General features: G+C 33.5%; 1 protein-coding gene across 1 annotated transcript; it reads right to left on the reverse strand.

Annotated features, from left to right (window-relative positions):
- Window positions 1-1,225: 1,225 nt before the first annotated feature.
- Window positions 1,226-6,776, reverse strand: LOC107842914 (protein MODIFIER OF SNC1 11). The gene is made up of 5 exons (XM_016686964.2): window positions 6,405-6,776; window positions 3,153-3,233; window positions 2,943-3,068; window positions 2,772-2,832; window positions 1,226-2,594 (listed from the first exon to the last, which is right to left on the reverse strand). The coding sequence occupies exons 1-5, from the start codon at window positions 6,671-6,673 to the stop codon at window positions 2,556-2,558; spliced, it is 576 nt and encodes a 191-aa protein (XP_016542450.1). The 5' UTR covers window positions 6,674-6,776; the 3' UTR covers window positions 1,226-2,555.
- Between the last annotated feature and the right edge of the window lie 7,034 nt (window positions 6,777-13,810).

A 13,810-nucleotide genomic window follows, 5' to 3' on the forward strand; every position in this document is an offset into this window, starting at 1 on the left:
TTTTTTGTATAAAACTAGCTAAATCACATTTGTATATTACTGAATGAACACCCATTCAGTTACAACTACTCATGCCAACAAACAAGAGAATAGATTGACATATACTATAAACTGATAGAAAAACTTATGAATTTAATAAGAATGTCAAGCACCTCTCAATATTATGTTAAATGACACTCCATATAAAATATATTTGTATAATCTATTACAATTAGAGCCCCTAACGGCAATGTCGAACAAGTTTTTGTAAAAATATTGTATACTCTAACATGAATACACGCGCAAAGCGCGTACACAAAACTAGTAATCATAAACATATGTATGATCTTTAAGCAATTTTCTTGTAAAGTTAAGCATGTTTTGGTTTGAAGGAGGCCAGGTCCCCACTTGCCCTCAGAAGCTAGTTGCAAGGCTGATTTTAAAATATCAATCTCAGTCCTATGAAAGCAATGTAGTCACACTATATTCTAGAACAATTGCTTATTCCTGAGCCAACATGAGATCTCACACCACAAAATAATTTGTCACTCCACTTTTCTTCTTGATGATCTCATATTTCTCCTAGGTGGTGGTGAACATCTGCCTTTCTGACCATAGGACGACTCCTTTAAGCGGGACCGTAAAGAACATAACTACTTTGTTGAGCAGAAATCCATAAATAAGGCATCAGGTCTCTACTTTTCTAGATATGCGATCCCTTTAGTAGGTACTTCAAATATCTAACGTAGAACCTCTCAACAACAATCAGTCAGTATAGCTAGAAGTGCTATGCAATGAATTGCACTTGCATTTTGCTGGGGTTAACAATTAACAATACAACCATAGAAAATCTCAGGTGAGGCGTGAACCATAAGTTTATTTCATCGTAATAGACTGACGCCATCGCACTATAGTCAGGCTAATGAAACTAGAGATGGGAAATGACAGTATATAACCAGTCAGCCAAAGATAATCTTTGGTACCCCTACATTGAGGTTCAAACTGCTAGAAGTAATCCAACCCTACCAGCAGAACATGTCAAAGTGCTTAGAGTCCTAAAACTGAAATGCAAACACCAGACACTAGAGATTAATTAAAGCAGCCACCATAACAATTTGACACGTTTAACAAGCCTCAAATTTGGCCTGAACATCCAAATTTTGTGGTAAAAAATTTGGACCTGAGTATCCAAATGAAAGTAAGTACTTGAAAAAAAAAAAAGTCACCACAAACCATTGAAAGTTAGTAGAGAGCAGAATCAGAATGTTACCAACAAATTTACAGTCTTTACAACAATTCAAGAAACCAAAGTACTATCGTACCACTTGCTACTGAACTTCAATAACCAAGAACAAAACAGCAAGCCTTCAAAGTCGTTTTATACTAACATGGACACCTATTGACTACAGCCTACTGGATTCACCCAGTGATACTAGGTACTCGAACACACCTCCTTAGTGTTAATTTGTTGCACATGACCCACTATGTCAAAATCTGAAACAGGAAACTTGAAAATAGTTTTTTCACTACTAAACCTTGTTAAAAAGTGTCGTAAATAAAACCCAGGAACACCAGTTTTATATTATAGAAATATGGATTTGATGACTTCACCATACGGGCAGTAATATGACAGTAAAACCATTTCTTGATTCAGCAACTCCGCAAAGATGTGGCACAATCAAGTGGCCCTTCTTCTTAAACAAAATTTAAGGCCCTTAATATCATTCAGGAGATCCATGAATGCAATAAACACTAGTCTTACCTTTCCTACCAGCAAGGCCAACTAAGAATCTCATTAACAATATGGCCCAAACTAGAATTACCATATGATGCTTCCAGGAAATCACGAAGGATGAAGGGTGAATGTTTATCTTCTAAAATTGCAAAACCTATTAATTATCCACTGAAAAGTCATGAAGGACTATCGGATCTAAACAAAATTGTGCAAGTACCAATCAAAACAAGAGTGTGCACCTACGATCAAGTATCTTCAGTCCTACATAAGAGCACTTGGAGAAATCATAAATGCTATTACCAGTTGATCCTTGATATCTAACATGTTCTCTTCTATTTATTTTTTTTCTTTTTGGTGAAAGGTAAAACCACGAGAATGTGAAAGAACACTTGCAGATTGATAAAGGATAGCCCGATGATGAAGTCATCAAAACAAGTGTTTCAAGAGGAAAATATTTAGGCTGTAGTTTCATCATTTCAGATAAGCCTTTTCTTTTTTTTTTCTTTTTTTTTTCAAAAAAGTTGATTTCAAATATTGTTTACGGGTCACTTCTGACTGATTGACACTAAGGAGATTGTGGTCCATGTATCCTACCACTACTGGCTAACCTAGGAGACAACAAAAGCCATTTTCCCCTAATCTGAAGGATGGTCCTGCTACTGGGGAAGTAGCAAAATGTTACTTCTAACCTACCAAAACTGAAAAAAAGGACTCCAAAACGGGTAAAACAAAAGCTTAGCGAATTTCAAGTCACTCTTAACAAAACTCCTAACCGTTCCACAGCAACAATAAACTATACATCATAAGCAACTCTTGCTGTTGAAGGAAGTTTGAGAATGCTTCATGTTCCTCCTCCATCCTTCTCCACCGCAACAGTCTCCTGAGTCAAGAATATATGCAATCGTTAATAGAAAGTTGTACTAGCAAACGAAAGGAAACACATGAATAGTGCACATATGATCACATAAAAATTCAAGCAAAGACATGCTGAATACTGCTTTTTCCAATACATTTCATATCACAAACTTCACTTATAGTATATTTAAAAAAAAGGAACCTGCTCAATTTTTCCTTTGCCATTCTGTTGTGATTGGGAGCCAGACTGGGACTGTGAAAACCTGTCAAATAACACCAAGTATCAGCCAAAGTCATAAACCAATGTGATGTTCAAATAGTTTAGACCCTCAGCCGACATAACGAAAAAAGGAGAAAGAGGTTTCAAAATAACCTGAGGGCCCTAGCCTTCCTTTTATCTTCCTCCACAGGATCAGCCTTCACAGAAGGTGCGAACCTTGCAAGTCTAGCCTTCTTCTTAGCTTCCTCATCAGCACTATCAGATTGGTTAATCCCAAACCTGACACAGCCAAAAACTATCATCAAACTCATAAACAAGTTAACTAGCCCAGCTGGCAATAGCCCAAATAAATAGCACACATACCTCTCAGCTCTAGCTTTCCTCTTCTGCTCCTCGGCTTTCTTTAAAGCATCTGAACTCTGAGCTGCAGATCCAGTGCCAAACCTGACACAAAAGAGAGAAACAAAAGGGGGTAAGAACAACTTAAGCTATATCCTCACATGAGTTTTATGACTTCGGTTATTCAGTATCCCACTCTCCCTACAGACACAAGATCCTTGTTGGACTACGTAAGGCTTGAAGACCAACTGTATGGCAGCTGGAAAGAAAGATGAAAAAAATTGAGGATTCAACGACAACAACAGACCCAGTATATTCCCACAATGCGAGGTCTGGGGAGGGTAAAATGTACGCAGTCCATACCACTACCTCCAAGGAAGTAGAGAGGTTTCCGATAGACCCTCAGCTCAAGATAGAGAATAATATACCAAGGTCGTAATAAGACATGAAACAGGATGTATAGCATAGCATAACAAAGATAAGAGATAAGAAATAATAACCCTAAGTATCATAGAAATAGGAAATAAGAGGAATACGAACAAAGAGCAATTTTAACCTCCTTCCCAGCACTAGTGCTCTGTTTGGAGTACGACAGTTTTTAAAGATAAGCTCAATAATTTTATTAACAAATTGGGAAAACCCCGTATACATGCCGTACACCAAAATATGGTTCTCAACAAAAAAAAGTCCAATCGTCTATAAAGATAGGGACCTCGTAAATTCACCAAAACCAAAAAAAAAAAAAAAAAAACTAGAGACAAAACAACAACTGGGCAACCTTACAACATCTTGCTCCACCCTTCAAATTCCCTCCTATTTCTCTCAATGAACATGATCCACATAACTGCTAAAGGGGCAACAATTCATGCCCCTGGGCTTCTATTTACCCTCCTAATTGTCCAACTTCGCAAGGCATCCTTCATTGCATTCTAAACAAGTTGAGGACAGCCTCCATGGCACGGTTAAATAGTTATTCTTGTAGTTCATATAAAATAGGGTCAACTACTTCTCTGTTATGATCCCATTACACAACTTTAGCCCACAACACTTCAAAAGAAGATAGCTTTAAACAATTGTTTCTGTGGTTGTAAATGTAAAGTAAAAGATAATGCTCAATACCATCGTCTAGGAACCCAAACAAGGTGTTCAGATACTATGCCTCGCAAATTGTGGAAACAAACACAACAAGAATATAAAACTAAAGCTTATCGACCTGTCAACTACGCCTCAATGTCTAGGAACCTAAACAAGAAGTTCAACTAATGTGCACTCTCTGAGGGTGGAATTCAGACTTTAAGAACCAATCAACTGTGCCTTTCCAAAACTAGCATGAATCAGAAATTTACACACAAAAAGATATGCCCAACACCACCGTAAACAAGGTGTTCAGCTACTATGCCTCGCAAAATATGGAAGCAAACCCAATAAGAACAAAACGCTAAAGTTTACCAACCAGTCAACTATGCCTCAATGCCTAGGAACATAAACAAGGAATTCAGCTAATGTGCCCTCTCGGAGGTGGGATTCAGACTTCAACAACCAATCAACTGTGCCTTCCCCAAACTAGCATGAATCAGCAATTTACACATAAAGATATGTCCAACACCATCATAAACAAGGTGTTCAGCTACTGTGCCTCGCAAAATATGGAAACAAACCCAACAAGAACAAAATGCTAAAGTTTACCAACCAGTCAACTATGCCTCAATGCCTAGGAACCTAAACACGGAATTCAGCTAATGTGCCCTCTCAGAGGGTGAAACTCCCGACTTAAACAACCAACCAACTGTGCCTCAATTCCAAAACAAGCATGAATCAGCTATAGATTTACACACATAAATATATGCCCAACACCATCGTAAACTAGGTGTTCAGCTACTATGCCTCGCAAATATGGAAACAAACCCAACAAGAACAAAAGCTAAAGTTTACCAACCAGTCAACTATGCCTCAACGCCTAGGAACCTAAAAAAGGAGTTCAGCTAAGTGCCCTCTCAGACGGTAGAATTCAGACTTCAACAATCAATCAACCACGCCTCAATAACAAACTAGCATGAATCACCTACAGATATACACACATAAAATATATGCCAACACCATCATCTAGAAACCTAAACAAGGTGTTCAGCTACTATGCCTCGCAAATTGTGAGAACAAACACAAGAAAAACAAAACACTAACGCTTACAAACCAGTCAACTACGCCTCAATGTCTAGGAACCCAAACAAGGTTCAGCTACTATGCCTCGCAAATTATGGAAACAAACACAATCTATTTCCAATATCCTTCGTCCTTTATCTTCTCGTCTACCTTCTATTTTCCATCAAAGGTCCAGCTTACCAGCCCGTCAACTACACCTCAATGTCTAGGAACCTAAACAAGGACTTCATCTACTGTACCCTCTCAGACTGCGGAATTCAGACTTTAACAAACAACCAACTCCCAAACTAGCATGAATCAGCTATCGATACACACTTTCTGTTCGTGCCCGTCTTTTTTTATAACCGTAGCATCGGGGCCAACTTGCAAATAGCTCGTCTAATTCCATAAAACACTTGCCGCCTCCCACCAGCACCAGGTGCAAGGTAACTCTGTCCACCAAGGCTAGAAAAGATGGAAATAACTCATTTATTCGTGCCCAGTTTATCCTATGCTAGTAGATATTTCAGCCTTTTAAAGATAATTATGAACACTAAATCCAACCAACCACTTAGCAACTATCTCTTTATAATAACCGTGGCGTGGTGTGGTGTGGTGTCGGGGCCAGCTTTCTCACCCCTTGACTAATTCCACCGGATACCTGCCACCAGCAACAGGTAAAACAGATCCAACGAAATCATTTCTTTGTGCCCATTTTATCCTATTCTAGTAGATATTTCAGCATTTTAAAGATAATTCTGAGCACTAAATCCAACCAACCACTATTTCTTTTTAATAACCGCGGCGTGGTGTGGTGTGGTGTCCGGGCCAGCTTTCACACACCTTGGATTAATTCCACCACTACCTGCCACCAGCAGCAACAGGAAGAACATACGCAACGAAATCATTTCTTCGTTCCCATTTTATTCGATACTAGTAGATATTTCAACATTTTAAAGATAATTAAAAACACTAAAGCCAACCAACCAATTACCAACTACTCTTAAAACTAAAACGAGTCATCATCAATACGTACTCCCGATTCCAACAAAGATAAATATATCTAATCACTCAATTGAAGTTATTTCTATTCGTTTTAAGCTAAATACCAAACCCTAAAACATGCAACAAAAGTACCTCTCAGCTCGAGTGCTTCGCTTCTCCTCTTCAGAAAGCTGAACCGTCGTTCCGAACCTCTCAGCTCGCTTCATCTTCTTCTGTATATCAGTCTCCTTACTGCCGCCATCCGCCACCGGAGGATCCAACTTCGCTTGCTCCTTAGCGCCGCCGTCAGACGGTGGCGATTTCTTCGGAGGTTCGGTAACGGCGGAGTTGGATTTTGGATCCGGTGACTGGACTAGGTTTTTGATAGGATTTCCCGGAACCTGCGCCGCCGTTGTAGTCATTATAAGGAATTGCGATAATGGGAGTTTAGCTGAAAAGTGAAGTATGGACCTTTGGGTTTTAGGGGGAGATAAAAGAGAAAGAAACCCTCCCTTTTGTAGATTTTTGGAGAAGCAAATATTTTTTTTTGAAAAGAAATAATCCCTCCGTCCCAAATTATCGTTCCAAATTTCTTAATTTAATTTAAAGAGATAAAAAAAAATTATATTTTACTCTTTGTATTAATTACTTTTTTTAAAATTAAAATATAATATAAATATTATTTAATAGAAATATTATAATAAATTAATTATATTATTAATTATTTTTCTTAATTAATGTGATATTTCAATTTAGAACAGAAAGAGTATATGTTATAAGTAATATTTATGTTGTTTTATGAGTAAATTTTTCTTTAAAACATAACAAAATTAGCGTATGAAAATATGATTGTTCGAACCATTCAAATAGTAATTTCCATCATGAGCGTCATCTAAACCCTTCAAGTTTGAGTTCGCACCGCCTTCACCAATTTCATAAATCCCCTCGAACGATTCGAGGTGTAAGGAGCAGAAGGTGGGTAAGGTTAAATTTTTGTATATCTTGAGGGCTAACATATATTATTTCACTTTTTAAATTATTTTGATACATTTAATATATCTATTTCTATATCTATAATCTAAATCTATAATTTATAATTTATATCTAAAATCTATATCTATATCTATAATATGTTAAAAATTTGAAGAGCCTTAGAAAAGTGATTTGAATTTTTTGCCCTTTATTAAAAGATTTTTATTTAGATAAAATTATTTTTCACTATTTTCTTCAATTTATTATTTAATTATTTTTTATCATATTAACTAAATCCTAAAATATATGAGACTTCTAAAATATATGGAAAAAAACAATTAATATTTTTCTTTCTACCGTTTAACTAGAAAAATTACTCCTAAAATAAAAGTCTATAAAAAAAAATACTTATATAAATAAATATACCTAATATGATATGTATCTCTTGAATTTGTAAGTTAATACACAATTTTAGATCATGACCACGCCATTGAGGAACAAACTCTTAAGGGCTTTGCAAGCAGTTATTTTAACTAATTGGAGTCTAGAAGGTAAGGTTTACCTTTTATGATTGGCGTAAAGAAGTATCACCAACTTGAAAACTGTAAGTCCATCAAAGTACAGCAAACACAAAAACCTCTAAATTGCATAGAGCTTGAATAAATTCCTAGTCCAAAAGTGCATCATAGAGGTGAAACTCTAGCAAAGATGTAAACTTTATTACAGTATCAGAGGGCATTTTAATCTTAAATTCAACACGTTAAATGCTTTGGCATTAAAAATTGCCTCAGGTAACTTCTTGTAATAACGTTTTCCTTCGTAAATAGGTTTGCTTACACTTATTTTTATCAACTCGATGAAATTACAAGTCATTTGCATCTTTATTACTCTTTTCTTTTCAAGTTAATTAATATAATTCTCAATATTTGTATGGTCTATTTTACATTTATGTATGTTCTTTTGTTTTTGCTTTGTCACGAAAGTTGAGGTTGATGCTTTGTTATATGCATCTTAACGTTGTTGTAAGTATGTCATGTTAATATTTATATTCATTGAATTATGTATGTTCTTATGGAGTATTTTTTTCAATTTGATGCTCTCTCGATTTTTTAACTTTGTGGTGATACTTTGATCAATTAAGATTAATTTTTTTGCCTATTGGGAGAATATGATTAATGTTCATCTAACTTGATTCGGTTGTAGGTCTAGATTGATGGATGCTTGATTTTCTATCCCTCAACTTCTTCATTTTTCTTGTCAACATAATAGAATTCAACGTGTGTATATATGTATCTTCTTTGTTTTCATTCAAGTCATTCTTTAGGATCAAAATTTTTGCTCAAACGAGAATTATTTTCATCAAAATCGAAGTTTTATGATCACTATTTTATTGTTTTGTTTTAGTTTACAGGTCGCAGATCAATGTCGGTTGGCTTTGAAGAATTTCTTGTGTAAAGGTTAGGTTTAATTGTATCGTTTTGATATCTTTATTATCTTATTATTCTATTTTAATTTGCAGATGGTAGATGAATATCGATCGACTTTGAGGATTTTTTTTTTAGGTAAAGGTTAAGTTTAATTGTATTGTCTTAGTATCTCTATTAGTTTATTATTTTGTGATAGTTTGCAGTTCGTAGTTGAATGTCGATCGGCTTTGAGAAATTTTTGTGTGTAGACTTTAAGTTTAATTGTATTGTTTTGATATCTCTTTTACCGTATTATTCTGTTGTAATTTACAGGTGGTAGATAAATGTTAGTCGGCTTTGAGTAATTTTTTTAGGTAAAGATTAGGCTTAATTGTATTGTTTTAATATCTTTTTTTTTGAGAATTTTTTTAATGTAAAGGTTAGGTTTAGTTGTATTATTTTGATATCGCTATTATCGTATTATTTTGTTATAGTTTTCAGGTGGCAGATGAGTGTCAGATGACTTTGAGAAAATTTTTGTGTGTAAAGATTAGATTTAATTGTATTGTTTTAATGTCTCTATCATTATATTGGTTTATTGCAGTTCACATGTGATAGATGAATTTCGAACACCTTTTAGAAATATTTTTGGTAAATGTTAGGTTAATAAATAAACTCTCCATCTTTACATACTCAAAAGATGTTGAACTTAATGATTATATTCATGTTTATTATTTAAACAAATATCCTATTTAGTATAACGTTTGAACTCATTAAAATAAAATACACGCGCGAGGCGCGTACACCTAAACTAGTATATTTAAATATATAGAGAGGGTTATTGCGTGTGGGTATAGTTTGACAAGTAGTCATAGGGCTTATGCATATAGCTTAGAGTTTCTAGCTAGGAGAGTTTGGGCTAGGTGTGTGTTTTTAATTTGATATTGCATAATAATACTTTGTAGATATTTTATTTTGATTATTTCATATTTTATTACGTTTTTATTTACTTTTTTTATTCTGAGCCGAAGGTTATCGAAAACAATCCCTCTATCTCTTCGGAGGTAGTGGTATGATATGCATACACTTTATCCCCTAATATATATATATATATAAGTGTGAAGGCCCTTAGAAAAGTGATTTGGACTTTTTACCTTTCGATAAAAGACTCTTCTTTAGATAAATTATTTTTTCACTATTTTTAAAAATTTATTATTTAATTATTTTTTTCTAAAATATATGGAAATCCTAAAATATATGGTAGGAGAATTAATTAATATTTTTCTTTCTACTAGACTTCCTAGAATATATGAGACTCCTAAAATATATGATAGGAGAATTAATTAATATTTTTCTTTCTATTATTCAATTAGAAAAATACTCCTACAATAGGACTCTATTAATTAAAGAAATAATTCTATAAATATTGAGATGCACGATAAATTAGAGAACAAACTGGTTTGCAAAATGGGAGAATATGATTGATATTCATCTAACTTGATTCGATTGCCTATCTAGATTGGTGGATGCTTGATTTTTTAACACTCAACTTCTTTATTGTTTTTGTCAGCATAATAGAATTTAACATGTGTGTGTATGTGTGTTTATATATATATATATATATATATATATATATATTCCCTTATCTTGATAAGATAAGATTCTTCTTTCTCCTGATTGGCTTCTTTTTGGACCGTGGGGTACATTTTTTTCTATCATCTTTGTCGTTTAGTATCGACACTTATTTTGACGTAATTGTTTTTGCTTTACGTCTTCTCTTCTATTATTATCTTTGCTTTACAGCTGCAAGTTACATCTCATCTGACATTGAAGAGCTATCTTCATCCTTTCTCTTGAGATGTTCATGTTTCAGAAATTTGCATGCCATGGTCCATGTTTCTGGAGTGGCTGAAAATTGATGTGTTTCAAATTCAGTAATTTTGTCCTTTAAGACTACTGATTTTGATCTTCCTTTGGTCATAAGAATCCAGTTTGCATCCCTGTTGAAAACTTTAGAATTTTCTGCATATTTGTTTTTAAGGATATGATATTCAACTTTCATCCCTAAAGCTCGTCTGGTCTGTATTCATTTTTTACTAAAATAAGGAATCTTTTTATCAACTCCTGTGGCACTGATATTAAAATTTCTTAATTTTTCCACCTCTATGTAGTTAACTGTAGGAAAATATACTTGGTCATCTTGAGATTCCATAGCTATGTTGAAGAACCTACAATAAACTGCTTCGTTTCCGGCAAAATTCTTGATTGTACTTGTCAGATGTATGGGCAATCCTTCTAGTTCAGATAAATCTGGTTTGAAATAAACTCGGTCTAGGTAGCCGAATTCAAATAATTGGGTTGTGAAGCCCGTTGATCCGCCTGGAAATATGCTAATCCTGGGATATAGACTTTTTTATTCTAAGACTCCATAAGTTTCTCCACATGTTTCTGGAAGATTGTAAATTTGTTTTGTAAACTTCATATATTCTTCCTCCTTTGGATGGATTTTTCCTACCTGAAAAGAAGAAGCAAACTGTTTTTCTGATGAAAAGTTATTCCTTTTTTCTGATATCTCAAAAGTTTTTTCAGTTTCTACTGATTTAACTACTTCAGAGAATTTTTTCTGTGTTTGTGCTTGGCGTTTGGCTTCTTCCGAAGGTTCAGCCATCGGCATATCCAAGCATATCGTCGAGATATTTTTGACACTAGGTGCTAGTGGGACATCTCCTGCCACTTTGTTAGAGATTTTTCCCTTTGCTCGGCATTTAGCTTCATCCGAAGATTCTGCTATCGGCATATTCGGCTTTACCGTCGAGATGTTTTTTACACTAGGTGCTAGTGGGACATCTCCTACCACTTTGTTACCCTTGGGTATGGTATCTAAATGTTCACAGAGAAGTTGAAACTCCGCCATATTGTCAGCTTGTTCGGTGTTAAGCCGACTTAGTTCAAATTGTAATTTCCTTATTTTTTCTGTCAAGGATACAAGTTCGTCTCTTATGCCGTACAACATGTTGCTTTTTTCATTTATGGCATCATCAATGTCATTCATTTTTTGCCATATTCTGTTGGTCAATGCTCTTGTTCTATCATCCATATTGAAGGTTTCTTGAAAGAAAATCTGCAAAAAGATTATCAGATCCTTTAATATTTTCAATTTTGAAAGTGTAAAATGACAATATTACCTGTCATCTGTGTAACCTTCTGTATTGTGGTTCTGAAGGTAATTTGTTAAATATTAATCCTGATATTTTAGTGTTATTTGTTCTAACAACAAATGATTTTGGTAATAAAAATGCAGAAAACTTTCGTATTCCTTTTACTACTGCTAGTAATTCTTTTTCATTAGCTGAGTAGTTAACTTCAGCTTCGTTAAAAGTACCACTTGTATATCTACAGATTTCATTTAAATCTCTTTGTAATAATGCTCCCCAATGATAATCGGAGGTGTCAATTTGTAAAACCAAATTATCTTCTGGTTCTGGTAACCTAAGTTTTGATAACTTAGCACATTCTTCTTTTAATTTTTGAACACAAATAGTATGTTCGTTAGTCCATCCAAGTCGGCTTGACTTCCGAATGAATTTTTGCAAAGGATTTCTCTTTTTTTGCAAGATCTGGGATAAATTCTCCTGCGTAATTCAAGCAACCAAGAAACCTTTATATCTCTTGTTTTGTTGTTAATTTATCAGAAAATTCTATTATTTTCTTTGAAATATGAGCTTGTAGCTCGATCCCATTTTTTGAAATTATCATTCCTAAGAATTCTATTTTATTTTTGCTTATTTTAGCTTTCTTTTGGCTTAAAATGATTCCATTTTTAACAAAAAGGTTAGAAAATTCTTTCAAATGTGTTAAATGTTCTTGATATGTTTCTGAACATACTAAAATGTCATCTATATAGATGATAAAAATTCTCAGAAAATATTTTATCCATTTTTCTTTGAAAAATTTGTGGTGCATTCTTCAATCTAAATGGCATGACTAACCATTCAAAATGTCTATTGGGAGTGCTAAATGTTGTTAAAGGCATTGATTCCTCTGAAAGTTTAATTTGCCAAAAACCACTTTTGCAATCAAATTTTCAAAAGTAGGTTTTTTCTTTAGCAAGATTAATTAGATTATTTTTATTTAGAATAAAATATCCATCAAAAACACAATTTCTATTTAGCTCTTTATAGTTAATAACCATTCGAGCTTTTCCTTTTTTTTGTTCTGCATGACTTCTTACCATAAATGCAAGACTACTGTGAGGACTTTTACTTGCTCTTATTAATTTAAGATTAAGGAGTTCTTGTATCTGAATTTTAAATTCAGTTTAAGCTTCTTCATTATAAAGCATTGGTTTAACTCTTATTATGATACTAGGATCTTTAAGAATTAAAACTGCTTTTTCATGGTTGTTATTCCATTTTTCTAATAGATTTTCTCCATAAGAAGCTTGTAAGTCCTGTTTTATCTTCTCTAAATTAAGACACTTACAAGAGTAATTTTTTAGGGTATCAAAAAATTTCTTTTTATAGATTCCATTTTATTTTATTAAAATATAAGGATTGTGTTTCCTTGGAATTTTTATGAATTGATTACATGGGGTTTTAAAACTAACCATATATATGGTTTGATGATAGTTTTAAAACTGTTGTATAAAATTATTTCCTAATAGTAAATCAGTAACAAGTTTGTCATAAGCAAAAACATGTTTTATAGAAACAATTTTAGATCCTAAAATTATTTCTACGTTTTTTTTTCATGTGTTAATTTTTCTTTATTTCATGTAATACCTATTAAGGTGATATTATTATTATTATTTGTATCCCAATTTTTTATTAAAAAGGATTTTGCCAAACTAGCTTCTGACCCGTTATCTATTTGACAACAAGAAGTTAGTTTTATTTCGTAGGTTGTGAATTTTACAAATATTGATACTCTAAAAGAGGTTTCCTTTGGCATTTAGATTTTTGGAATAAAACAAGTTTTATCTCCCAAAGTTTTTTGGATTCCTTCCTTTTGGATATTATATTGATTCCTCCTAAGATTATATTATAATCATTTTCATGATTACTAATATAACAATGAACTGTTCTGATTGTTTCAAGTTCTATTGGTAACTTTACCATTTTTGAACATTCATAGCTATTTCCTTCAAATGTTTTGTAAATGTATGACTTACCTTCATAGCTA

This window comes from Capsicum annuum, chromosome 9, assembly GCF_002878395.1.
Source record: "Capsicum annuum cultivar UCD-10X-F1 chromosome 9, UCD10Xv1.1, whole genome shotgun sequence".
NCBI lineage: Eukaryota > Viridiplantae > Streptophyta > Magnoliopsida > Solanales > Solanaceae > Capsicum > Capsicum annuum.